Genomic DNA, 24,584 nt, shown 5'->3' with positions numbered 1-24,584 from the left:
TAGGCCCAAGCAGACTCTCAGTCAGTTTTAGATCCTATGAAGTCTCTTAGATAAGAGGTAAAATGTCTTTTCAAGCTCTCTTAGTATCAAATTTACATTCTGATTTCCTCCTATTTGTGGTCTTAATTTGCTTTGACACTGTTTAACTGTTTAAGATCATTCAGGACAGCATATTCCTTTGATTTCCTTACAATGAAATGGTTTTATTAAAATCAGCTTATCAGAAAAAAGTAATAACATTCAGAACAGAACAGAAAATGGACTATTTCTGTTGTGCAACAGGGGAAAAAACAGAACTTCCACATTTTAGCCTAATGTGCTGACATTTGATACTAAATTGCGTGCTTCCCAATCACTGCCTCATTTTCTTTCTTTATTCTTGTAGTATAGAGACTGCGGAGGACATGCTAAAAATGGGTGTTTATGTGAACGATCTGAACCTGCATGATTCTAGAACAGCTGATTTTGGCTTGAACACAGCAATCAGCAGAGCTGCAGCTGGCCCTGGATCAGGTGAAGAAAATACCCTGAATGCCCATTCCTTCGAGAGAGGGAGAGAGAGCACATTATGCCAACAGTGCTGACTTTTCTTCAACAGTGAGAACCAAACAATACTGCATTTGAAAGGGAGTTTGAGGTAGCTCATATAACCTTATAAAAAGTAAAAGGCTTGTATGGCTTAAAGCATCAGTGATTTTGTAGAATGATACACTAAGTGCACAAAATAATGCCAGCTCTCCATAAAGCAACCTGACCAAGTGAACTCAGGTGAAAAGCTTTGCTACCCTATTGATTTCACCCATTAAATCCACTTCAGTCATGCAGGAAAGATGTGGATTAAGAGGATTAGAAAATGCAAAGAGGGATTTTTGAGCTTTAAAAGAGGTGAGACTGTAACTATAGACCCTTGTGTCCCATTTCTCATCCTGTAAGAGCAACAAAAATTTACTCAGCTTTAGGAAATTCTCAAGGAGCTGGACGAAGAGAAGAAGAGATGCGATTTAGGGCTGTACTGTAAAGTCGTTGCTGACCACCTCAGAAAGGGAATCACTGCTCTGGAGACATGCCAGGTAGAAAAAAAAATGCTTGGTCTGAACTACATATAAAAATATTATGCTATTAAAAAAATGGTCAAGAGGGAAATTGAGGTCATAGACTTTTCTTGTAATTTGAAAGTCCTGCTGTTCTAGTTATTAAGAAATGATCACCAAAGCACCCAAGTCATGCACAGGGAAAGCCCATCTTGCATCTAAAGTAACTTTTTATTAATTCACAAAAGAACTCAGGTGTCAGAAGAACACTTTATGAATTAAATGCACTTTTTCCTGGCAAGTGCAACAGCAACAGTGCAGGTTTGTCATCATTTGAAATACACGTCTTGTGTCCCGGGTCTTCCAAGATGCGATTGTCCTGTTCATGGACATAGTTAAGTTTAGCGAGATCTGTATCCCCATTACACCCATGCAGGTGGTAGACATGTTAATTAGATCTACATTGTCTTTGACATTTTAAACACAATGTCTACAAAGTCAGTCCAAGAAAGCGACACAAACAATTGTATTTGTATATTACTCTGGACCAAATTATCTGACATATGCAGTTTTTAGGGTCTGTCTGAAGCCTATTTTCATATTTCAGAATATGACAAATATATTTTAGCACATTTACATGATAAGAAAAACAAATAGGAAAGGGAAGGAAACACATCTCAGGTTGCTAACAGAGAAATATATTTATTTGCAGAACATATAAATATTTATTGCAAGTTGAACAGTGTGTGGGAGTCTGGTTGTTATTTCTGGAAAATAAAAGAAAAACTGATGATTGTTACATTTGGCCTTTTCCCTGTTCAGCATGCAATTCTGTGGAAACAGATCCATCCATGTATGCCTATTCCAGCTGACATGGGGCAAAGGTGGAAACACTTCATTTGATAAAGGAAAATGAAAATATCACTTATGTGAATAAATACATAATTTAAAAAATGAAACATTTCTGAGTTATTAAATGAAATGAATATTTAATGAATTAGAAATACTTTAAAATACCTACTGACTTTATTTATACACCGAGTTTTGTTTGTTTGTTTGTTTGTTTTATTCGATATATTTTAGTTTTAAAATAAAGCATAAAACACATTCTGGCATTTGTTGGCCAAGAGAAAGAATTATATTTTCACTTTGAATTTCCACTTTCTGTCCAGGTGGAAACAATAATGATGCTTACATGGTGGTTGCAGGTGCGCCTAACAAGAGCACCTTCCATGCTCACCATATCTGCGATGTGGCCCTGGACATGGAGCTACATCGACCATATTAAAGATCCTTCCGCCGGGACATCCAAATCAGAGTTGATGAAACAGTATAACTGGCTGGAGCTTTGGTGGCTTCAAAGTCGTAAGGCACCCAGATTATTTGGATGTTTGTGGTTTAAAAATTGCTGTTCATATGTTGGTGATGGTTTAGAATTAACTATACTTCTTGAAAGGATTCAGCGGATTGATCCTTGCACTTCAAACAGTCTTGGTTTTGGCATTTTATCTACTCAGCTATTCAGCGATGTTCAAGCAACAGTTCAAAAACAGAAATTTTGAGAGACAGAAATTTAACAGATGCATCTTTTTTCAAATACACAGATCACAAAGGGTCTCTATTTTGATTTGGTCCCTGACATCATTAGGGCAAACGGGGGATATGGATTGCCTTCCTTTTTTTAATCTGTTGTTATTGTTGACTGGATTTAAGAATTCGTAAAAATATCAGTGCGCCCCAGGGCAGCTGTCTCTACAATGTAGCTTGCCATTGCCAGTGTGTGAATGTGTGTGTGAATGGGTGAATGACTGAATGTAGTGTAAAGCACTTTGAGGTCCTTAGGGACTGAGTAAAGCGCTATACAAATACAAATGCAGGCCATTATTAGACTTTATGACATGAAACCATGAGGCAGCCAGAGTTCAAGCTGTGAAAATTGCAACTAAATGCTTCGATTTAAAGGAACATTAAACAATGCATGACTAATGTACTATACTACGCAACAGAACAGCTATTTTATGTGTTTTCCTACCATCTGTAACAAAAAGAAAAGGCACTGGGGTGTGACATATACACAAAGCTAAGTTAAAATATCACTGTACTAAACTGTACATCTACTCTGTAAACAGCTTATTCTGATCAGCTTCTCGTGAAGCCTATCCTAGCATGTACTGAGATGGATTATTGTAGATCATTATTGGCTCAATTTTAATATTCTAGATTTTAAACATCTGAAGGAAGCACTGCTATAATGAAAACTTTGTTTTTCAACTGGCAGAAAATTTGCAGTTGGAGACACTTATTAATTGTAATTAAACATGTATCATGGCTATGTTAACAATAGCAAACATTTAAAATTACTGCACCTTCAAAGAAAGAATGGGTGAGTTTTTTATTAATGTGAATTAATTTTGAATTAATTGCTTAAACTATGGGTGGAAGCTAGAGAAATAAAAGTAAACCTCTTCTCATATGTCAACAATAACTACACTAAAGGTATTCATTCGAGTATGGGGGTGGCTGGCATTGCGGGTCTGAAGATGCCTTGCTACTGTCTGCATGGTGACACTGTTAACACAGCCTCAAGGATGGAGAGCAGTGGAGTGGTGACAACAATAACTTTGTTAATAACCAACTGTCCTGCAAAATGTTCCAAATAAGCAACAGCAAAAATATAAATGAAAACGGTAATAATATTCATGACTTCATGCAGTCAAATTTCATATAGTTTAGAATAGAAAACCATTTTCCGTGTAATGATGCCACTGTGCGTGTTGCTTTTTGGTTGATGCAACATGCTTTTCACTTCATTTCCTTTCAATTACTTACAATAATAGAAGTTGATGTCATGTTGTGTATGAAATCTGCTCTTGATGAAAAGAAAAGGAAAAAAAGGAAGCCATTTGTGCAGACATAATTTCCTCGCTATACATTCCCACAAGGCAAGTAAAAGAACTGTCATTTACGAGTTCAGTAAACTGCAAGAAAAAGATATTTCAGAACAAATAGGCCTTATATCTCAATAGCCAGCTTTAGCTTAGTTTTGTGTTTGTGTGACTGTCTGAGCAGGGCATGCAGATCCACATACATTAGACCACCAAAGAACACTTGGAGCATGAACCCTATATAACTGAGGCTAAGGGCAAAATTGTTGTAAAAGTGAGTAGAAGCCAAGCATACATATCTTTTTGCTATTGGTCATGCGTCGGACAAAAAAAGCATTCTTATCCTCCCAGAAAGCATCGAGATGAACATTTTGATTACAACTTTACACACTTTCTGTTGTTGTAACTGCAGTTGTTAGCAATTTAATTTAGGTGCAAAATTCAGGGGAACATTGCTGTTATGTATTCCTAAAAAATGCCCCCTATCTTAAGCCACTCTCTGAGATATTGCATGAAATATTCATTCCAAAATTCTTTTTTTTTTTAATCAAATAATATATCTTCCACATTTTTCCAGGGTAAACATGAAAAACTACTGGCTTAAAGGAAAGAAAGATCTATCATTCAAGCCCCCAGCAGAGCTGCACTACAGCAGTGAACAGAAAGACTCTGATGAGCTCTAATGGGTGAGTAGAGAAAAGCAGAGCAGTCAGCACCAAAGAATCACTTATCTTCTTCACACAGTGTGGACTCAGGATGCCCCCTGTTGATTTAGTCAGAGTTGTGCTCATTGCCCCCTGCAGTATGAGACAGAAAGCAAACTGGAAGGCACTTAAGGTGCTTTTGTCTATTGGAAGGAGCAATACTGCCTACCAAGAACACAACTTACCCTCACATTGGGCCTGAAACAATGAAAAAAGAAGGGGAACGATTCATTAACTTGAGCAACATAACTGCACTTTTTACTCAGTGATGTTTCCCTTGTTTCCCAAGGTTTATCTTAAAAATAAGCAACAATTTGTTGAAAGAGTGGATTAGAAATGCACACATTTTATTTTTGAGGGAAAATTGAAGGAGAGATGTTGTAAGAAAATAAGACTTTTTTTCCCAAACTATTGTCCGTGTGATCAGATGTACCAAAGCCTGCTTTAAGCCGTAGCATTTCTGAACATTTTCTATGTTGTATCTGTGAATTCAACTAATGTATAACTGCACTAGCACCAATCCTAAGCACATGGCCTGTAGTCTGCACATTAATGGCAATGAGGCGCAATAAGAAGGTAAACCAAGCCCAATTTACCTTCCCTGCAACACCTTGCCTACACGAAAAGCTGCTAATGAGCCCCCCACAACTTCAGCAAAACTTCAAGCGAAGGAGGAAGCCAAAAAGGCGAAGAACAAGTGACGAAACCTCAATAATGTCAGAGTCCTCTTCCCTTGCTGATAGGCTGGAGAACCCTGGTCCTTTACTCAATAACAAGAGAAACAGCTTCAAACAGGACTACGCCAAACTGCCCGCCAACCCACTTCTGTTCAGTTTTGCCTGCTGCATCCTATAAGCAGTGTTGTAGTGCGATTAAAACAAATAAAAAAATTATATCTTTTCACGTCAATGAGGGACAAGAGAAAAATTATTACTAATGAACAGAATTGTAATGACATTGTCTTGTTTTATAGGTTTGTTACTATTCTAAATAATGAGACTGTGCAGGTTTCACAACATGCCTGCCTTATGGGGTTTTTTTTCTCAAAAAAGAGGAAGTCCAATTTCCTCTACATGCGAGAACAGCAGGCATATACAGAAGCAGAGAACCTAAAACTTGTACTACAGGTAGTGACCAGCATAGTTTATATCAGTAAACAATTTATGAAGTCACTGCTAATAGTACAGTGATATTACTAGATATCAAAGAGGTGCGAGATTATACAGAAATGGAAGCCTGATTAATCAACAATAGATACAATCAGAAGTCAACTTGTTTATCCTGTTTTGTCCAAGTATATGAAAAATCTATCATAGACTTTCTTCTTCCTGTTTGTGATTAAAATTTTCTTTTGCTGACTGTGTTTATTTTTTAAACAACTGCATTTACAACCTCAAATAATTCTGTTTTGGAAACGACAATGACACGGCAGTGACACCTACGTGATGATTTGATAAAATACTGACCTACAGAAATACACATCTAATGTGTTCTTGACTTAGAATGTTTGTGAACTCTCAATCCTGATTTCTAAGTATGATAATGAGGTGACCTCAATTTACACAGGCATAAATTCCTAAAAATTAGGCAATTTCTTATATCACTTGATAACATTCATATAAAAAAAAAGAAGAATTTCATTGAAATAAGCAAATATTCAACCTCTATTAGACAAAGTCTACACTGTGGACAACTAAAAGTTTATCTGAATTACAAAATACAGTTTAAGTGGTGATAATAAGCTGCTGCTGTAGTTTTCCAAAACTTACAAGATTCTTGAAATTGTAAGGACATTAAAAAGGTGTGTCTAAAAAAGCACGAGATTGCAAAAGGATAATGATAAACAACTGCTGTTCAGGTGTTATCTGTAAACAGATGGCATTAATTTTAACAACCACTAGGAGGTGATGCACTAGACACACAGCAACAAATAAATGAATTAGAGACCATGACCTAGTTATTTTTTGGATCATTGACGTTCTTCACAGCTAAAAAAAAAAAAAAGCTGAGCTGTAAGGGTTTAAAAACTGATTCTCTGTTACCTTCAGAAAGACCATATCACACCTCTAGCCTCACCTGAAACAGCATTTGTTCACCGTATAACACAAAGCCAGCATGAGTGCAGAAAGCACCTAAGCTCACCAAATCCTCCATCCAATTCAGACTCCAAATCTTCAGGTCCAATTTTCTGACCTCGGTGGTTATTCTTGTCTTAGTCATCTGGTGATAACACACTGCCATTATGTGAGTGCCTGCATGTGTGTGTGTGTGCAAAGTTGGAGGCTTTGAAGGTTCCTGTGATCTTTTAATGAAACATAACAGACATAATTTAAGATGCTCACATTATCTCATGACCGAAAGAGGTGCATGCGTCAGATGTGTACAGTATGAAGGTGAGAGAGTTAAGAACTCAATTTCACCGCGTGCGCGTTCCTTCACAAAAACACACTCGCTCATATGCACAAACATAGGCAAGGGTGTAAACTCTCACTCGCAGATATACAGCTGAGTACTCCCTGCTGATGTTTCCTTGTGAGATGTCATTACATGATAAAGAGGAAGCCATCAGGAAACCGCTTAAGCACTACTTCCTGTCTGTTGCCAAGGCGACAGACCTCATTCTGCAATTGCAGAAAAGTTTACCACGACTTTACTCATGTTAATTTCTTGCAGAAGGGCAGGGTAGGTGGCAAAACAAAGAGGCAGGTGTGCTCGATCGGATACTGGTGGGCTGCATCCTGTCCAGGCACTCCTCTTAGTCCAGCTGGGTCTCAGTGCGACTTGTAACCTCAACATCTGACAACAATTACCATTTGCAAATGCTTAGTGGACATGTCTTTTTGAATGGCACGGGCCTTGGCCAAAAGTCTTTCAGCACAGCTGGTTGTCATTCAGAAAAAAAAAATATATAGATAAACACACAGTTCAAGAGGCAGGGGACACTTCCTGATTCTAAACGAATCGTTGAATTCACAACCTCAGTTTCGCAGACATTTGCTGTAACTGCTGAGACTTATTGAGACCTTTATGTGTATTTGCATGCCTCCGATTCAGATAAGACTTTATGAGTTTTATGGCCACTGATTGAACAAAAGTTCATTCAGGGGAGCGACACTTTTGGACTTTAGTTTTTATTGTAATCTCATAACAATGAATAATGGGGATTATTGTATGAAGTCTATGTTTAACAACGGAAAACATTTCAGCGACAGTGCGCTAAGTTAGCTTGTAATTAAAATGTTAGTGTAAAGATTTAAAATTTTTAAAAAAGGACAACTTACAACTTTACTACAACATTATTAAACAACTCAAGAAAGGAACTAATATAAAGCTTTAACTTTGTTAATTATCACGTCGGTGCTGTGTTTCTACACAATCTTTAAACATTAAAACAAAGCTGTAGAACAGTTAGTGATCTCTGACTGTTTGTGTACGTCAGACACACTTCTGGCTACTCATTGTTTTGATTCTACCTTCAAAAAGAGACACGCGGGGAGGGACATGGCGCGCAGCAGAACTGACAGGAGCCACATTCCAGCGAAGGTGAACGGCAGTAAAAAAAAGAGTTAAGCCTCTCCCCTTTCAATGGGCTGCATCACTGGATTATTCGTAAATTCTTTCTGGGTTTTTCACTAGTCAGAACAAGCAGAGGCACAGCGTCAGCAATACAGAGAGGAGCAGGGAAAGAGACATGCAGATTCAGAGCGCCAAATTGTGAAGAGCGAGGCTAAGAGAGAAATACAGTGGTTTGGAAGAGTTTGAATTTGAATTTCAGAGGGAAACACATGATAGCGTATAGAGAGAGAAAAAGCAAGAGAGAGAGAGAGAGAGGAAGAGAGAGCGAGGGAGAGAGAGACATACACACACACTAAGGGGTGTGTCACAGCAATTTAGTTCCTCAAGGAAGTGCAACTCAACATTATCTTAAGAAAAGGGTGGCAAGCACTGACAGAAGCGCTGCAGGAGGGCTCTTTTTAGGTTTTGGTTCTGTTCGTAGTTAAGATGAAGGGATCCCGTTAAATTGACCAGCCTGTGCTGTCAACTTGATACACAGAGCAAAGGCAGACATCTGACACAGACAAGGAGGGAGGGGGACTCAGCACGCACACACAGGTAAGAGACTTCTGCTGTGTTCATATGCCAGTAAAAAAAACAACCTCTGGGACTAGATATCTGTGGTCTCTCCATTTCTTTAATCTCGTAAAAATGAAGAGTATTAATTAATGGTTTCCAACAGAGGTTAGCTAAGAAGAGGGATGACTGGAAACTGTGTGACTTCACTTCCCCATCTTGAACACGAGTTGGAAGATATGCATGTATGCTCACAGTCATGCTGGGACAAGTACAGTGACAGGCACAGATGTAGAGCTCTCATTTTTTTTTGTTTGCACAGGCTGAGAGTTGCTCAACTCAAATCTCAAGGCAGTGAACTTTTGTTCTTCTTTGGCCTACTTTGATTTGAAGCACGTTAAGTCCAAGCCAAAGACAGTGAAAGCTTGCAACATAGCTCTCATGGCCGCGCACATTCAAGGGACAAATACAACGCTGAGGGCCTTTGCTGATGACTCCTCGCCAGTGCCCAACGGCTCTGTTTCGCTTCCCTTTTGAGGCAGTACAGATGTGTGGCAGGCTTGAACAACTCTGCTAAGTTGTGCAATGTTGAAAGAGAAACTGCAATATCTGCTTTAAGAGGATTTCAAAACGCTTCCTCGTTTAACCTAAACCTATAAAGCAGTCATCTTTACTGAAACAAAAGTATGGTATACTTGGTTAATGTATAAACAATAATATAAAGCAAAATTAATTCTTAGAAACCTGTATAAAACACTTTATATATATACTTATACATTTATATAATTGAAAAACAGGATCACAAACTACAACAATTACCCACAGTTCAAAACATACAACGGAAGTGACATTTCATTCAGCAAGATACTGATCTATTACAAAAACCTGCTGAGTAAGGACACAGAAACTTCTCCTATTTTTTATGCTGTTATTGTCTCAGGTTGTCCAGAATATCATCAGGTACTAATGCAACTACCACCAATCAATGATGACCTTTCTAAAAATGGCATGACAGACTCGTATCTCTGGGCTGTCCCCGGAATATTCTCAGTGTTCAGTATGAAAAAAGGCAACTAAAGGGAACATACATTCCTTTAGGTCCCAGAAGCTACAATCCAGTATAGAAATCTCAGGGCTGGTATGAGAAACAGTGAGGATTTCATAGATAATGCTCAGCTGCACTCTAGGAACATTACAAACATTTAGATTGGCTCAGTCAAAGGGGGCGTGCGAGCAGATCTATTTTCATAACACAAAAACATTAGAATAAACAAAGATGCAACCACGTAAGTACACACGAAACATCAAACAAAGCGCTATCTTTTATTGCTAAAAAGTTGCAGACAAAAACTGCAGGAAAATGACTTTCGCTTGGCCATACACTCTGTCATCCTTGCAACTAAGAGCATGTAGAAACACGAACAAACACAAAAACACTCGGGCTTAATGCTTGAGTCATCTGAGGAATGCTAAATATTTACCTCTCCTGCCTGCCTGGATGACTCCACCAATAAGGACAACTCTCTTTGACTGTCCATTAACCTACCATTTAAAGATTCTGCACTGCCTGGATGTTACAGCAGCACTGAAACGGATTAAGGCCATCTCTGCTCTGATAGTTCTACTTCTGCATTTTTGTGCTTTTCCTTCCAGCATTAGATCTCACACAGCATGCAGTTTCAGGCAGTTGGGAGGGAAACAAACACTTGAACATATAATGGAGTCACTCCCTGTGGATGTCAACAACAAACTGATAAATGCTCAAAGGCCCTCTTCTATCCATTTGTACCAGAAAATTGCAGCTCGACATTGAGCGCATCCTCGACATGATCGACTGAATGATGTCCATTACAAAACACTGGTTTTATGGCAATATGCTGCTGTAGCATCGAAATGTTCCAGTGTTACCCAAACAGCCTCAACCCCCTGACAGCGCTGCATAAAATAAACAATGCTGATGCACAAAAGGCCAAGCAGCGACCTGTCTCGTGCTGTGGGAGTTTCACTGTGTGGAATACTGGCTGATGACTGCGCACAGTGCACATCCTTCCGATCCCAGTAGTCTTTTTAGCAAATAAATGAGACTGAAGTATGAAACTGAAATAGCTGTCACACTGCTCTACTTTCATTATCACTGTTATGGGAAATTAATCTTATGAATGTTTTTGAATTCCCCACAGGGACCCCAAAGCTTTTGTAACAAAGGGAGCTATTAGAAATGTGACACTTGTTTGAAATTAATGGTTGTGCATGTAAAATGAACCCTACTAGAGATATGCTATAAAAGTCTGTTTGCTTATAATGAATTTTGGAGCTGGGAGTGGGATGCATAACAGTGATGGGGAGAATCACAGCGAGTGCTACTTATTTGCATGATATGATCGTTAATGTGACTCGATCACTTTTTCATTCATGAGCGAATGGTGGAGTCATTTGCTCACACTGCTGACTGTGCATCGCTGGCACTGGGCGACTCGAACATCATATTTTTAATGATGTTGCTAATAACAATAAACAGGGAGGAAAGAAATGCATCACAGGAGTTACAGTTGTTGATAGCTGACAGCTTACAGAAAATATGCTCTTAATAAATAGTGTTCACATCCTGTTTCGACGTTCCACTCAAAGGTAGACCCAGTTAGAAAAATTGAGGTAGCGTGTGGATTCAGGGTGCTCACTTCCTGTTCTTGTTCTAGCACTGATGCAATGTGAAAAAAGCAGGCGCGGACATGCTTGAGCTATGCAGCCTCCCTGCACCCCTCATATACTTGTCCATACAGGCCACAAGTCAGGTTTAGTGCAGAAAAGGACTCAGAAAGAGGTTCAGAAACAGTCTTATTAACTGGAGACCTGTTTAGACTTTGAGATTCTGCACATGTGACAATACTAAGTGACACAGGAAGTAGGAGAGAATGCACAGCTGCCTCGGTGGCACTGATGTTTGCTAAAGATACTGCATATCTGTTGATTCTGTGTTACTCATAAAACATGGATTAATATGAAGCAGAAGCTAAGCATTTAGGCTCATACTTAAGCTGCCGTGTTTCTGGAACTGGAGATATAAGGCTAGAGCTTATCTATTTAGCATTAATATTCTACAAACACACTTGTTTGCTTCATCTATTGTAAGAGTCTTATTGCTGTGATACTTTCAATCTTTGTTCTTTTGGTGATGTGGGAATTAAATCTTATTTTGCTTGCCCACTCTTTGTAACACTCTAACAAGAACAGAGAGAAATCACATTCAAATGTAGTTTTCCTCTGCGAGTGATCCACTTCATATCTGCTTGCTTCCATGTTAGAGATTAGAGGGAAATTAGATGGAATTAAAAAAGAATTAATCCAAACTGTGTTGACAATCAAAGATAAAACTGTGGATTTTGTAGTTCTGTCATAGTGTGCTGTATGCATGCTGATGACTTCCCGAGGGGGGGGTGTTCTGTGATGGATGTTAGGTGTGGTTAGAATCCCAGGGGAAAAATTAAGTGCCTCTGTGGAGGCTTCTCCATGGTAGTTTTCCCTTTTGGCAATGTAAGTACATGTCAGATATCAAAACAAACACTGTAACTAACATAACATGAAGGCATTGCTTCAGAATTTAACACACTACATGTTCAGTGTTTGTGTCGATGTATGCTTCTAATTTTAAGATGCCAAATAAAAGGCTTGAACTGTTACTAATATTGACACTAAGATGGAGTTTTATGATGTGTAAGAAGGGTCAGTGGATGATAATCTGAAAGTTAAAAAGTAATGAGGGAAGACTCGCCACTTTGCTGTAAAACATGTTTCTCTTCCCTTTCCAACAGTTAAACCTTGTAGTCAGTACTCATTCTCCAACTACTCAACTGGAACTGCTGTTTTTTGAAGATTTTGTGGCAGAAAAATCAAGGGCAGAAAGAAAAACTGTTTTCTTTTAAGAGTGTACTTGTTTGTCTTCTCCTTTCAGGTTTAAACGAGACCTTGTTGTGCAATCTAGTCTTTACTTGCCTACCAAAAGGATTTGCTGTCGATTTACTGTGATGGGTATGGGTAGTGACAGGAAATCTGCCTGAAGAGACAAATTCAAACTTTCAAACTGAAAATGGTTACCAATCAGTTTAATCACAGGAAGCTGAAACTGTAAATGTTGAACATTCTGCCTCTATAGCTGAGAGAACTACACACTGTGTAATGATATCCTGTTGGGCTATTTATGAGCATAAAGTATGAATATTTTATTTCTTTTCACTGCTTTCTTTCTGCAGGTATAATTATAAAATTTTTTGTCTATACACAAATTTAAATGCGCTCAAACTGAGCTGTAAAAAGTTTATGTGGATATTAAAACAATTGAATAGTTGTATAATAACTTTATCGGAACAGACATTAAAATGAAAAATTAAATTCATTTTCTTTATAATTCAGGCAACAATGGATGCGTTCAATGCCAAGGACATGGCCATGAAGGCACAGAAGAAAATCCTCAGCAGCATGGCCACAAAAAGCTCTGTACAAATGTTCATTGATGACACCACCAGTGAGATCCTAGATGAACTGTACCGGGTCTCCAGAGACTACTTGGGAAATAAATCAGAGGCTCAGAAAGTCATCAAAGACCTCATCAAGATTGCAGTCAAGATTGGCGTCCTTTTCAGGAACAACCGCTTCAGCACAGAAGAGCTGGCAGTGGCCCAAGACTTTAAGAAGAAGCTCCACCAGGGAGCAATGACAGCTATCAGTTTCTATGAGGTACGCTTCCCAACTTTAAATTTTTAATGCATGATGTATGAGTAAGCATACATCACCTGAAAGAAATTTGTGCTAATGCACATGTTTTCTAGCTCCAATTGCAAAAGAATGCCAATTACTCTCAAATGGGGAAAATGTTTTGTGCACAGCATGAACTTCAAGGCTGGAAAATCAGGCAACTTCAAGAGGTTTCTGGCCTTAGTTTTTCCACAATAAATGCAATTTGCAGTTGTGTTAATATTTCCAATTTATAAATAAATAAATATATTAATCACATGGCATCAAAACGTCCAGGTTAATTCACTGTTGAATAGGATTCTCTTATGCATCAACGCGTGGCTCAGACGTTGCTTTAAAGGGTCGCTTGTTTTATTTCAGTTCCACATAATCAAGTGCTTGTTTCTCTGCTTTGGTAATGTGAGAGAACAATAAGTTGATATTGAAACTTCTGTATTGGGATTAAAATTGAATATGCAAGAAGATTAATGACGCAAAATAACAAATATATGCAATCTCTAAGAAGTCTTTAAACCTGGTAGAATATTCATACATCATATCCTGCTACTTCACGGTAAGATATTATACAATTTGACTTGTATGAAATACCTAACATGAATGCATGTCTTGTCTGATGCAGGTGGACTTTACCTTTGAAAAAACAGTGATGGCAGACATCCTGACCAGCTGCAGGGATCTGCTGCTGAAACTGGTCAACACCCACCTCACCACTAAATCTCATGGTCGCATCAACCATGTCTTCAACCATTACTCCGACCCACAGCTCCTGACCCAACTGTACAACCCAGATGGGCCCTTCAGACCCAACCTCACCAAGATCTGTAAAGGACTGAATAAACTAGTGGAGGATGGGACAATATGACATCAGAACTAAATTTCAAACAGACACTGGGAGATCAACAGACAGACTCAACTAGGACTCTGAACTGCTTGTTTTTCTGTTACTGAGGACTGGCGACCTAAAACAAGTCATTTGAGAACCAACCTGCTTTCCCACAGTTCTCAAAGAACATGAGGGATACAAAAAAAGCTTTGTGGAGTCATTCAAGTTTTTGATATTTTGGGGGCATAAATATATATTATGTAAGTGATGCTAATCTTCTATTCAGACAGTGTCCAGAGAAAACAAACTTGAAATTAAACAGATATATTCTGCATTGATTATTTTACTAGCACACAAAGTATCATCTAATATTTGTGACTTTGAAATGTATTATTCAGAACTACTGATATTATGCATTATAATCACTGATATGAATCAGCTGGACCGATGCATAAGCAAGTTAGGCCTGGGAACAATACCACTATAGTACATCACTGCCATCTGGTGGTTAAGATGATGCTTCTGCAGCAACAAACTGTATTTACTGAGGTGTCCAGACAACAATCAAGCCAAAAATAAAGATAATGACCCCAGAGTGCACAATTACTGCGACCATGACTGTATTTTAAAAACATGTTTAGCTCAACAAAAAGACAGACTCTTTACTCATGACTGCTTGAACATCCAATCTATAATTCACGATTTTTGGATCACAGTAGGGCTTAAAAAAATGTTTAAATTCATTGGCCTACCGGCTATTCGTTGGTCTTATATGGCAGTTAAAACAGATAAAAATCAACTCCAATTGGACATTAAATCTCCCAAAACAGCTAAATCTACATGTTATACTAAAATAAATATTTGTTAGCAGTAATGTGAACAAATCTAATTTAACATGGGATAAAAATATGTATTTTAAAACAAACAATACAAAATTGAAAAGACATTAGAAATATAACCTCAACAATACAATTATTGCTATCAAATATTCTAAAGCCTTCAACATTTTTTTTCTTGCATTTTCAGCATTGATAGAAAAACCATCATTCTAACCAGTTCATTGTCATCATCCTTATTACAGTAAACACAACTTGTGTTTTAGATTCCATTTCCTAACGTTACAAGTCTGAAAATATGAGGCAGTTACACACAAACCCTTTTTGTGTTGACCATATGATCATCTGACTATAAATATGATTGATTTTTAATTCTTCAAATTTCAAGTTTCCAACTTCCCAGATGTGAATAGTCATATGAAGCTTCTCACAACCTACAGTATGTCTCACCAAATAAATAACAAGTCTACAATTGTGCAATATAAAATTTTAAATGGAAGTGTGAAAACACTTTTATACTTTAAGTAGCAGCGGGATCACCGGGGATTCCTTTTCATTCCTTTATCCGTAACGCTCCGTTATTCTGGAGATCAAACAGCGCATCACGGCTCCCTGGGAAAGCTCCATTAATGTTCTGAGTGACAGACATGTCACAGTTCAAAGATCTCATCTTCCTTGTCTCTCAGTTTCCTGGTCAGTTTGGTGACAGTGAGTGGTAGTGTCCCCTGTACTGCCATCCTGGAAGATGAAATGACACTCTGTGACCTCGTAAGCGGCCGGCAATCTGATGTCCTGTTGTTGCAAGTTGCTTCTAGTGCAGCAAACCTGGCAAATAACATAAATATATATAACAGAGCAAGTCATTCAGAGTGTACTGATCTTAGGCTAAATTCATTGGTATTCTTAAAAAAATATTGCTGTTGCACTGGTACTATCACCAGGCCATTAGAAACTGCATTTAAAGCAACTATTAAGCAGCTATTGGGGCGATCGTGGCTCAAGAGTTGGGCGTTCGTCCTGTAATCGGAAGGTTGCTGGTTCGAGCCCCGGCTCCGACAGTCTCGGTTGTTGTGTCCTTGGGCAAGACACTTCACTCGTTGCCTACTGGTGGTGGTCAGAGGGCCCGGTGGCGCCAGTGTCAGGCAGCCTCGCCTCTGTCAGTGCACCCCAGGGTGGCTGTGGCTACAATGTAGCTTGCCATCACCAGTATGTGAATGTGTGTGTGAATGGGTGGATGACTGTGTATAGTGTAAAGCGCTTTGGGGTCCTTAGGACCAAGTAAAGCGCTATACAAATACAGGCCATTTACCATTTAAGCATTGGGAATCTTTTGAACAGCCACATTGTGAGTGGTTGATCAAATATTAAGAAGGCCAGAAAGGTGGATGACTATACTTGACATGACAACCTAGGCTAATCTGACTATCAGATACTATCCATGTATATCTATGCTTAGCATCAAAATGCATTATATTTGACCATGACCTCAACATTATTTACACAGTGAAGGTACAATATTTGCAAATTACACTGCCACTGACCATTTCTCATGCAGTAATATGTTCCAATATTAACCTGTCTCTGTAATGCTATAAATGACCCTGACTGGACAACAACTGTGCAAAGAAAAGAGCAACCAGCGACAGGCACAGTTATACCTTTTCTCTGCTTCCTGGCATCCTTTGACTGCAGCCTGCTTGGACTGGCTTATCAAGTCATCCAACCTTTTCAAAAAATCCCCTGGAGTGAGATCTTTTCTGTCTTCTTGCTTTTTCTCAGAGGAACTCCCTATGTGTCCATTGTGAAGTGAAGCAGAGTTAGCACTGCCTTTGTTGCCATCCTCTTCTGCCACATCCAACCCATTACTGCAGTCATCCAGGTCTGATATCACAGGGATTGTCAAAGACTTCTTCAGGAATATTGAGTCATTGGTGTAAAGCCTGTTTGCTCTTTTGATTTGCTCCATCTGAAAGAGAAGATGTCCTTGTCAACCTTTTGTTAATTAGTATTAGACTTGGCTAAATCAAGTCTCACTTTTACCGAGATCAGTAGGCAGACAGGAAACCAAATAAATAAATGCCATTTTAAGGCAAACACTTTTTCAGAGTATGCCCTAACAGCTGAATAAACAATTTAATTATGTAGTTGAACGTTTTGTTAAACCACTGAGATAACCTACCGCAATAAATATGAAAATAAAACAACGACTATAAGAAAAGTGAATATTCACCCACATTTACTTTTCAGTATTGGCAAATCAAGTATTCAGTTAGAAGACATCATATCGCAACAAGTAAATTTCAACATAAGCTTAATATGAACTGTTAAAGGCGCAAAAAAATGAATACTTTAACTAATTCAGTCTCAGAGTCAAATCAACACAGTCATACTCACAGACACTCCATACTTCAGCGCCAGGCCTTGCAGTGTCTCTCCCGGCTGAATTATATGTTCAATGCGTCTCTGGTGCACCGGGGACAGCGGAGATCGGATCAAACTGCCGTAAGATCTTGTGCGGTTCCCTCGGAGTAGGCCGTCCCCTCCGGCTGGTAGTGGAGCTCGCTCCCCTGACATTGTCGTAAAACACTTATATTGTTCTTTTTTCGCGTGGTAAACAACCATGTGGGCCTAAAATGCGCTTACCAGCGAACTTCACTGCTGATAACATCTTCACAATAATTTCCGCTTTAGCCCATAACTATCAAACTAGCAGCTTAGTTAGCCTGCTAGCTAAGGCTATCAACTTAATTAATGTCGCGCGTTATTTTTCGAAGCGTTCAATATTTTCTCCCAAATGACAGCCGTTTAAACTCTATAGAAAGTTTCTTGGATTACAAATATAACGTACCTTATCTGTCAAATACACTGCTAAAAGTCGCTGAAAAACTTGTTTTCAAAACTCTTGCAGTCAGCTGTCTACAACCATATGTTGCCATGGCTGCCGTGTTCACTGATTCGCCACAACGTGTTGCATTAAAGACTGTAGGGGGAAAATGTGCGTTTTATATTAAGTTGACAGAGTTTTTTTCGCAAATTTAGCAAATGTAAACTATAGCCACAAATCGAGCTTTCAAATGACTATGCGGACTTTATGTTATAAAAACAAGCAGATATCGTTGTAGTTTTGATAGCCAAAACAATTATCCACCTCAAAGCTGAGCACGTAAGGGAGGGGGGTCTATATTTCCTATCTTCCGTTTGTCCATGAATGCAGCATTGCTATTAGCTTATATATTATAGCCAAGAAGCTACGCTGCTATTCAGATTAGTTTTTAGATTATCGATCATAACAGTTATGTCTTTTAAAAGAGAAGGTAATGATAAAAGCCAGCTAAATCTCCTTAAGGTATGGATCAATTTGCAGCATTTTATGTTGGCTTAATAACAGAGACTTCAGCTAAGAGCACACATGCAGCTAGTGTTAGCATCTTTAAGCTAACAACATATTGTAGTTATTTCTTTGGGGGAAAAAATATAGTAATACTTACATACTATCTAACGTTATTCACTTCGTTTTACAGAAACGTCGTGTGGCAGACCTCTTATCTAATTTTATTCCAGAAGATGAGGCTGCTCTTATGAAAAACGGAAGGTGAGGTGAACTTCAAAACATTGATATGTTTGGGAAAGACAAACTTATGTAGCTAATGGCATTACATTTAATGTATCCCCTTATCTTATAGGTACACTTGCCTTGTGTGTTCTTACCGTCCTGTGTTTGATACAGTCGACATGTTGGCAGTCCACAGAAAAGGAAAGAGGCATCTAGACGGTGAGCACCTTGAACCTGTAAAGTTATTTAAAGCAATTTGGGGACCCAGGGGACCTGAAGTTTCGCCCCCAGTCTTATTAAGACGCACTGTATCAAGGGTTAGCTATCTGCACAGCATTTCTATCCCTTGTCTTTCGCCCTATTTATTGAGACAGTGCCCCATATTTTAAATGGCTCTGCATTTCTAAAGTCAGTGCTGCAGGAGGGGCACTTTTATGAGGTCGTGCTATCATCTGAGATGCTGTGAAGTGCAGGTTAATATGCCATCCTTGCTACATATGCTACACAAAATCAGAGGAATACAGATGCATAAACTATGCATATTTAATAGAATCTGCTGAAAACTAAAAGAAAATACAACACTGAAGACTGAAAAGCTACTTGTGAGAGGGAGAAGCTACATAACTGAGGATCAAAGAAAGAGATGTGCTGGTCAGTAGTTGTGTCCTCAGTAAAATGCCAATGAAGTCATCAGGCAAAACAACAGTCAAAACAAGACCTGTGTTGTAATTTGATGCAGCAGTTGAGAACCCAACATGAGATGAGTAAATGAATACACTCAATAAAGCTCAAAAGCAGCAGCTAGGGGGAAATTATGCATTGCATTTGTAGATAATCAAGTAAAGATAACAAAGAGTTGAAATATTGGAAAGTTCAGTAGTTTTTGGATTGCATCATTGGTAAGCTGTTTTTGTGTGTCTTTTCTAATGCTGCGTCACAAAGAGTAGTTTTGCTTTTCAAATTATCTGGATTTGATATCCCCTCATTATTTGGAAGAATTAAAAACCCAAACGATGATACATTGTAGCACTTTTTTACGCTAAAACTGCATATTTACAAGTACATAGGGATAAGTAAAAATTCTATGCTTTTGAATTTATGTTAGTTTTTCCATCACTTTAAATGGCTGTCAAACAAATTGTACTCTTTAAGTATCAGAGTCTTGTACAACTATCTAATTTTTCTTCACCTCCACCTTTTTTTTTTTTTTTTTTAAAATATTCAACTTTTCTCATTCGGAAAAGCAAAACTCTGTCTGTTGTCTCTTACACAAACAGTCAAAGACAAGCATTTGTACCCTGGAGGTTTTCTTTATTTTCTGATGATTCACTTGAAAAAATGCCGGAAAGTGTATTTTGAATAAGGGTATCACCGTATAACATGTATGTTAGATAAGTTACAGCATATAAAAAGTGTTGTTTTTACCTACATTTCAATACCAGTTTAATTTCTACAGTATGAAGGTAAAGTTTTGCATGTCTTCATTATATATACCAAACTTGCTGTACTTCAAAGGGAAACGAGTGTGACTTTTTTTCAGGTTTGGTTCATTTTACATTGACTTTTTAGTAAACCCAATTGTTTGTTGTGTGTTCTACTCAGGGCTAAAAGCATTTTATGGCAAGAAAGCACGGCTGAAGACTGAAATAACAAAACGGCAACATGAAAACTATGTCCAGGCAGAAGAAAAAAGGCAGGTCGGTAACTGTTAATCATGCATTCTCTGTCAAGGTTACAAGTCTCTCATAGCCAACAGAAAAAAGCTGTGTGTTTAACAAAGCAACAACAGATGAGAACCAGCTGGGTCATTCTGCCAGCAGACGGTCAATGAATCATCACAGGAAAAACATCACGAGCTCAACAGATGTAATCTTTCATTACTGCATGACATTGTTATTCCATGTTGTCTCCTGTTAAATCACTTATGTGGTGCCCGTGTGACTACCATATGACCCTAACAAATTACACCTTACTAAACAATTCAGTGTCGTTGTGTAATGGTGGAAAATATGAGCTACTCTTGTTGTGATTTCAGGAGCCCTCCAGTTCAGCCCCATTACTAGCACAAACACGGAAGCTCACCCATCATGCTTTGCTGAAAACTGTACCATATAACAGCTGTCATAGAAAAACCAGGTGAGTGATTACTTGGTATGAGAGTTGTTGTCTGTATTTAAAGCCATACAATGAAAAAACACAATTTAAATGATTTGTCATTCTTTTTAAGTACAAAATCTGAAAAAGTGACACCAAGTGCCAGCTCAAACCCCAGTGACAACATGACATCTGCGTGCTGGGAGTCTGGCATTTCAGTGAACACGTCACAAAGCAACTCTACTATCTGTTTAACAGGTAAGGTCTGCTAGAGAAAATGTTTTATTGTCAGCCTTTATTTTTAGCAAACCTCGGTCATGATTTTGCTTCAACTCCTTTTGTAGCCAATAACGAGCCACATCCATCAAAAGATACTGCCGAATGTCAGGCTGCAGAGAGACAGGAGGCTGAACCCATTACTGCTCAGAGGAAGAGGGAGCTGGAGCACTATCTCAAACTGAAAAGGTGCCTAAATGTTGTGGGACTTTCACTTTCTAATGTTGTACATTTTCACTACTTTTATCACATCTGCATGTAGGTCACTATTCGATTTTCAGTGCATTTCATCTATTTTTGTTGTTGTTGTTCTTTTATCATAGTGACGGGTGGCTGCAAGACCACAGCGGCAAGTGGGTTAAAGACGAGAATGTCGAGTTTGATTCAGATGAGGAAGAGCCGCTTAGCCTTGCCCCAGCGCCTGCAAATAAATGAGAGCACCAGATGGTGTGGACGCACAGATAAAACCTGTACCATAGTGGTACGTTCACGAGGCACAGTGCTGCATAAAACAGACAGCTCAATGTGAAAAAAATATTTAACAGATTTATTCTGTTCATCAGCCTTTTTATGTTTTGTTTTTTTTAAAGCTACTGAGTGTTCAGCGTCTAACTATTTCTTCCATCCAGGATGTAATCAATAGAAGTTGCTACAGAGTCAGTCTTTATTCAAGTGGCAACTTTTCATATCCAGTTATATTTTATGCTTAAGGCTGAACCTTTGTTGGCTTATCGTAGTCCACCCTGAAAAGCATTGAGTTGCAGGAAAGTGACAAGAATTAACCAATGGTCTCTGAATTTGAGTACTTATAATCCCTAACAGCTTACTTATCAGGGAGGAAATCCCTCTACACCCATAAAGAGTCCCGAATGGAAGATTCTGAAATCATTTACACCTGTGAAAGAGACAAACCGCTCATGTTACCGGCACTTTTCCTTAAAATGTTGTGTGTGAAATTTTTTTTTTTTTTGTTACATTAAAATCCAACACCGCTCCTCCAATCTGTTGAAAAGATTTGTGTAATGTGACCTCTGCTTGTGACCCCCCCCACCCACCCCTCCACCCGACAGGTTGTGCTTCTTCATGTGGGAAGAGCAAGTTTGTCCCGAAGATGTGTTAAGATTTGGCTCTTTTGTCTGCTGTATGTTTGTTTCTCTACTTGCACAAGCAGATTAAGATAACATCAGAATTCTGGCAAAGGTGATTTTGGAAATATTCATATTCGATACGACTGACCAAACACTTCATGTTATTAAGAAGTTGGAAAATACTCAAATTGGCATTTGCCTGATTATCTGGCAGAAATTCAGACCATTTTTAAAATCTGTATAGAATTTATACATTAAAACATCTGCCTTAGCTGTAAAGACATAAAGATTAAGACTGAAAAAGTCATCCTGGACTGTTGAGCAACTTTCTTCTTTTGTGGTGGATCACTCACAAAACGTTATCCCAACATATGCGATAGCTCTGTTTTTTACAACTTGTTATTGTAATGATGTTGGGGGTTTGTGTTCATTAAATGAAATTAGTTTTATAGGAAAGTCATTCTCATTTATGATCACCAGAATGTTCTTTTGCAAAAACATCCTGCCTGAACATGAAACATCTGGAAAGACTGGATAGACTGTGTCACCCTCAGTGACATTAGCCTTACATCTTTTTCATGGCTCCTCTAGAATGAAAGAAGCGGGTTTAAAAGCTCGGGCAACAATTTTCAGCTGAACTTCTCCTGACCTTTATAATTATTGTGGCTATTTTCATTACCCTTTTCTTGTTCATTGTGTCCTTTCCATTTGAGTTCAGTGAGCTCTGTCCGATACGATCAATTCTCAGCCAGCTTTCCTATAAATCAGCAGCAGATTGGCTGTATTGGTGCTAATCTGTGCGTTCGTTTATAGCTCCTCTCAGCACAGTTGGTATAAATTGGATAACATCAGGGTCAGTGGAAGGGGGCAAAGGGACTTAACATGGGTTAGTTTCTGATGACATGGCTAATATGTTTCAGAAGCTCACTCACTTCATTAGTTTGGAGTTAAGAGCGTCACCACGGTCTTAAAACGTCTTTGTAGGGATTTGGAAGTATGTTAGAGCGTTTTAAGACAAATTCAAATCTCATATTTCAGTATTACTGTTTACGAAACAGTAGAAGCATAAATACAATGTGGTGAATACATTTGTGACAGTGTTACAGTCCAAAAATACATCCGTGTTTTACTGGAAACTAAGAAGTGGAAGAGAAACTCTCAGAATAGATGTGGTAAGGCAACACTGACTTGAAAGTTTTACACAAAGCCAAATGTCAGTGAAGCTTGCAGTTTTAAAATGTGACCTTTGAGAAATCTAAAAAGCATATGTGGTCTCGTCAAACTTGACATTAGGTGAGAAGTCTTTCAAGAAATGGATTAATGAAACGAGAGGTGGAAGGCAGGGATGCAAGCAATGCTGTGAAGATCCTGAGAGGTTAGCAGCTGTTTCTGCTCATAAATTTCTGTGGGTGCATTAGGGTGCAACCCTCTTAAAGTTAGTTCTTATATTTGGAACAAGGTAACTCAAGCTCAGTGGGCTAGGATCCGTTTCACATTTGCGTTGGGCCGGGTGGGATGTAAAAATAGCTCAGGTGCCTGGAGGAAGTGTAAAGATCAGAAGAAACTGTAAGAGATTAAAGTGCTGTGATTTATTAAATCAAGGGTTTTGGGGGGCGGGTACCTAAAATGCTGTATGTGTTAGTTTTAGGAAATAATTTCATATAATATTTGTCACAGAAAATGAGATTATGATTGTAACAGTTACAATTATGTATAGTGCTATAAAAAACTATTTGCACCCCTTCTGATTTCTTAAATGTTTCAGATCATCAAGTAACTTTTAATATTAGACGAAGATAACCTGTAAAATGCAGTTTTTAAAGATCATTTCAGTTATTAAGGGGAAAAGAGTTATCCAAACCTACTTGCCCCCTACACCTCATAACTGGTTGTGCCACCCATGACGGCAAAAACTGCAACCAAGCTTTTGTAAGGAATTTTGAATTGAAGGGATGAAGAATTTTGGTCTGCTGTTCTTTGCAGAATAGTTTTCATGCAGTCACACTGGAGAGTTTTCCTGCATGAACCTGTTTAACGACTCAGTTTTGCTGCCTAAGTGGGCTTGATGCTTCAGGTCATGAAATGATGGCCAGACATTCTGATATTCTGATTCACTAATTCTCTAAAGTGCAAGCCCCAAACCATCACACTGCCACCACCAGGTTTGACTGTTGGTTTGCTGTTGTTTTTTTATGAAATGCTGTTAGCTTTGTGCCAGATTTACCCCACTCAAGCCTTCCAGAAAGTTCAGCTTTGTCTCATCAGTCCCCCAACATTTTCACCAAAGTCTTGGAGATCATCAAGATGTTTTTTGGGGGAAAATATGAGATGAGCCTTTGTGTTCTTTTTGGTCAGCTGTGATTTCTCTCTTTGGAACTCTCCAATGGATACCATTTTTGCCCACTCTCTTTGTTATTGTTCAATCATAAGGGAGGCTTTTGGTTCTTTAGATGTTATGCTGGGTTCCTTCGTGA

General features: G+C 38.5%; 3 protein-coding genes across 3 annotated transcripts; 2 read left to right on the top strand and 1 right to left on the bottom strand.

Annotated features, from left to right (window-relative positions):
- Nucleotides 1-8,260: 8,260 nt before the first annotated feature.
- On the top strand, nt 8,261-14,885 carry tnfaip8l2b (tumor necrosis factor, alpha-induced protein 8-like 2b). The gene is made up of 3 exons (XM_006791804.3): nt 8,261-8,733; nt 13,099-13,422; nt 14,060-14,885. The coding sequence occupies exons 2-3, from the start codon at nt 13,105-13,107 to the stop codon at nt 14,300-14,302; spliced, it is 561 nt and encodes a 186-aa protein (XP_006791867.1). The 5' UTR covers nt 8,261-8,733; nt 13,099-13,104; the 3' UTR covers nt 14,303-14,885.
- Nucleotides 14,290-18,138, bottom strand: lysmd1 (LysM, putative peptidoglycan-binding, domain containing 1). The gene is made up of 3 exons (XM_006791805.3): nt 17,494-18,138; nt 16,758-17,065; nt 14,290-15,924 (listed from the first exon to the last, which is right to left on the bottom strand). The coding sequence occupies exons 1-3, from the start codon at nt 17,719-17,721 to the stop codon at nt 15,750-15,752; spliced, it is 711 nt and encodes a 236-aa protein (XP_006791868.1). The 5' UTR covers nt 17,722-18,138; the 3' UTR covers nt 14,290-15,749.
- A 167-nt stretch (nt 18,139-18,305) lies between these two features.
- scnm1 (sodium channel modifier 1) lies at nt 18,306-22,611 on the top strand. The gene is made up of 8 exons (XM_006791806.3): nt 18,306-18,445; nt 18,621-18,691; nt 18,783-18,871; nt 20,255-20,349; nt 20,688-20,788; nt 20,880-21,004; nt 21,091-21,211; nt 21,346-22,611. The coding sequence occupies exons 1-8, from the start codon at nt 18,395-18,397 to the stop codon at nt 21,455-21,457; spliced, it is 765 nt and encodes a 254-aa protein (XP_006791869.2). The 5' UTR covers nt 18,306-18,394; the 3' UTR covers nt 21,458-22,611.
- Nucleotides 22,612-24,584: the final 1,973 nt, after the last annotated feature.

This window comes from Neolamprologus brichardi, chromosome 11 (assembly GCF_056152115.1).
Source record: "Neolamprologus brichardi isolate AB-2024 chromosome 11, ASM5615211v1, whole genome shotgun sequence".
Lineage (NCBI taxonomy): Eukaryota > Metazoa > Chordata > Actinopteri > Cichliformes > Cichlidae > Neolamprologus > Neolamprologus brichardi.
This window is presented reverse-complemented; position numbering and strand designations above follow the sequence as displayed.

Bases quoted from the DNA above. Each gene is read 5' to 3' on its own strand.
- tnfaip8l2b (XM_006791804.3), top strand. From the start codon at position 13,105: ATGGATGCGTTCAATGCCAAGGACATGGCCATGAAGGCACAGAAGAAA. The intron at 13,423-14,059 runs GTACGCTTCCCA...TGTCTGATGCAG, and splicing joins CAGCTATCAGTTTCTATGAG to GTGGACTTTACCTTTGAAAA.
- lysmd1 (XM_006791805.3), bottom strand. From the start codon at position 17,721: ATGGTTGTTTACCACGCGAAAAAAGAACAATATAAGTGTTTTACGACA. The intron at 17,066-17,493 runs GTGAGTATGACT...CTTCTCTTTCAG, and splicing joins CGCTGAAGTATGGAGTGTCT to ATGGAGCAAATCAAAAGAGC. The intron at 15,925-16,757 runs GTATAACTGTGC...GTTATTTGCCAG, and splicing joins TGCCAGGAAGCAGAGAAAAG to GTTTGCTGCACTAGAAGCAA.
- scnm1 (XM_006791806.3), top strand. From the start codon at position 18,395: ATGTCTTTTAAAAGAGAAGGTAATGATAAAAGCCAGCTAAATCTCCTT. The intron at 18,692-18,782 runs GTGAGGTGAACT...CTTATCTTATAG, and splicing joins GCTCTTATGAAAAACGGAAG to GTACACTTGCCTTGTGTGTT. The intron at 20,789-20,879 runs GTGAGTGATTAC...ATTCTTTTTAAG, and splicing joins AGCTGTCATAGAAAAACCAG to TACAAAATCTGAAAAAGTGA.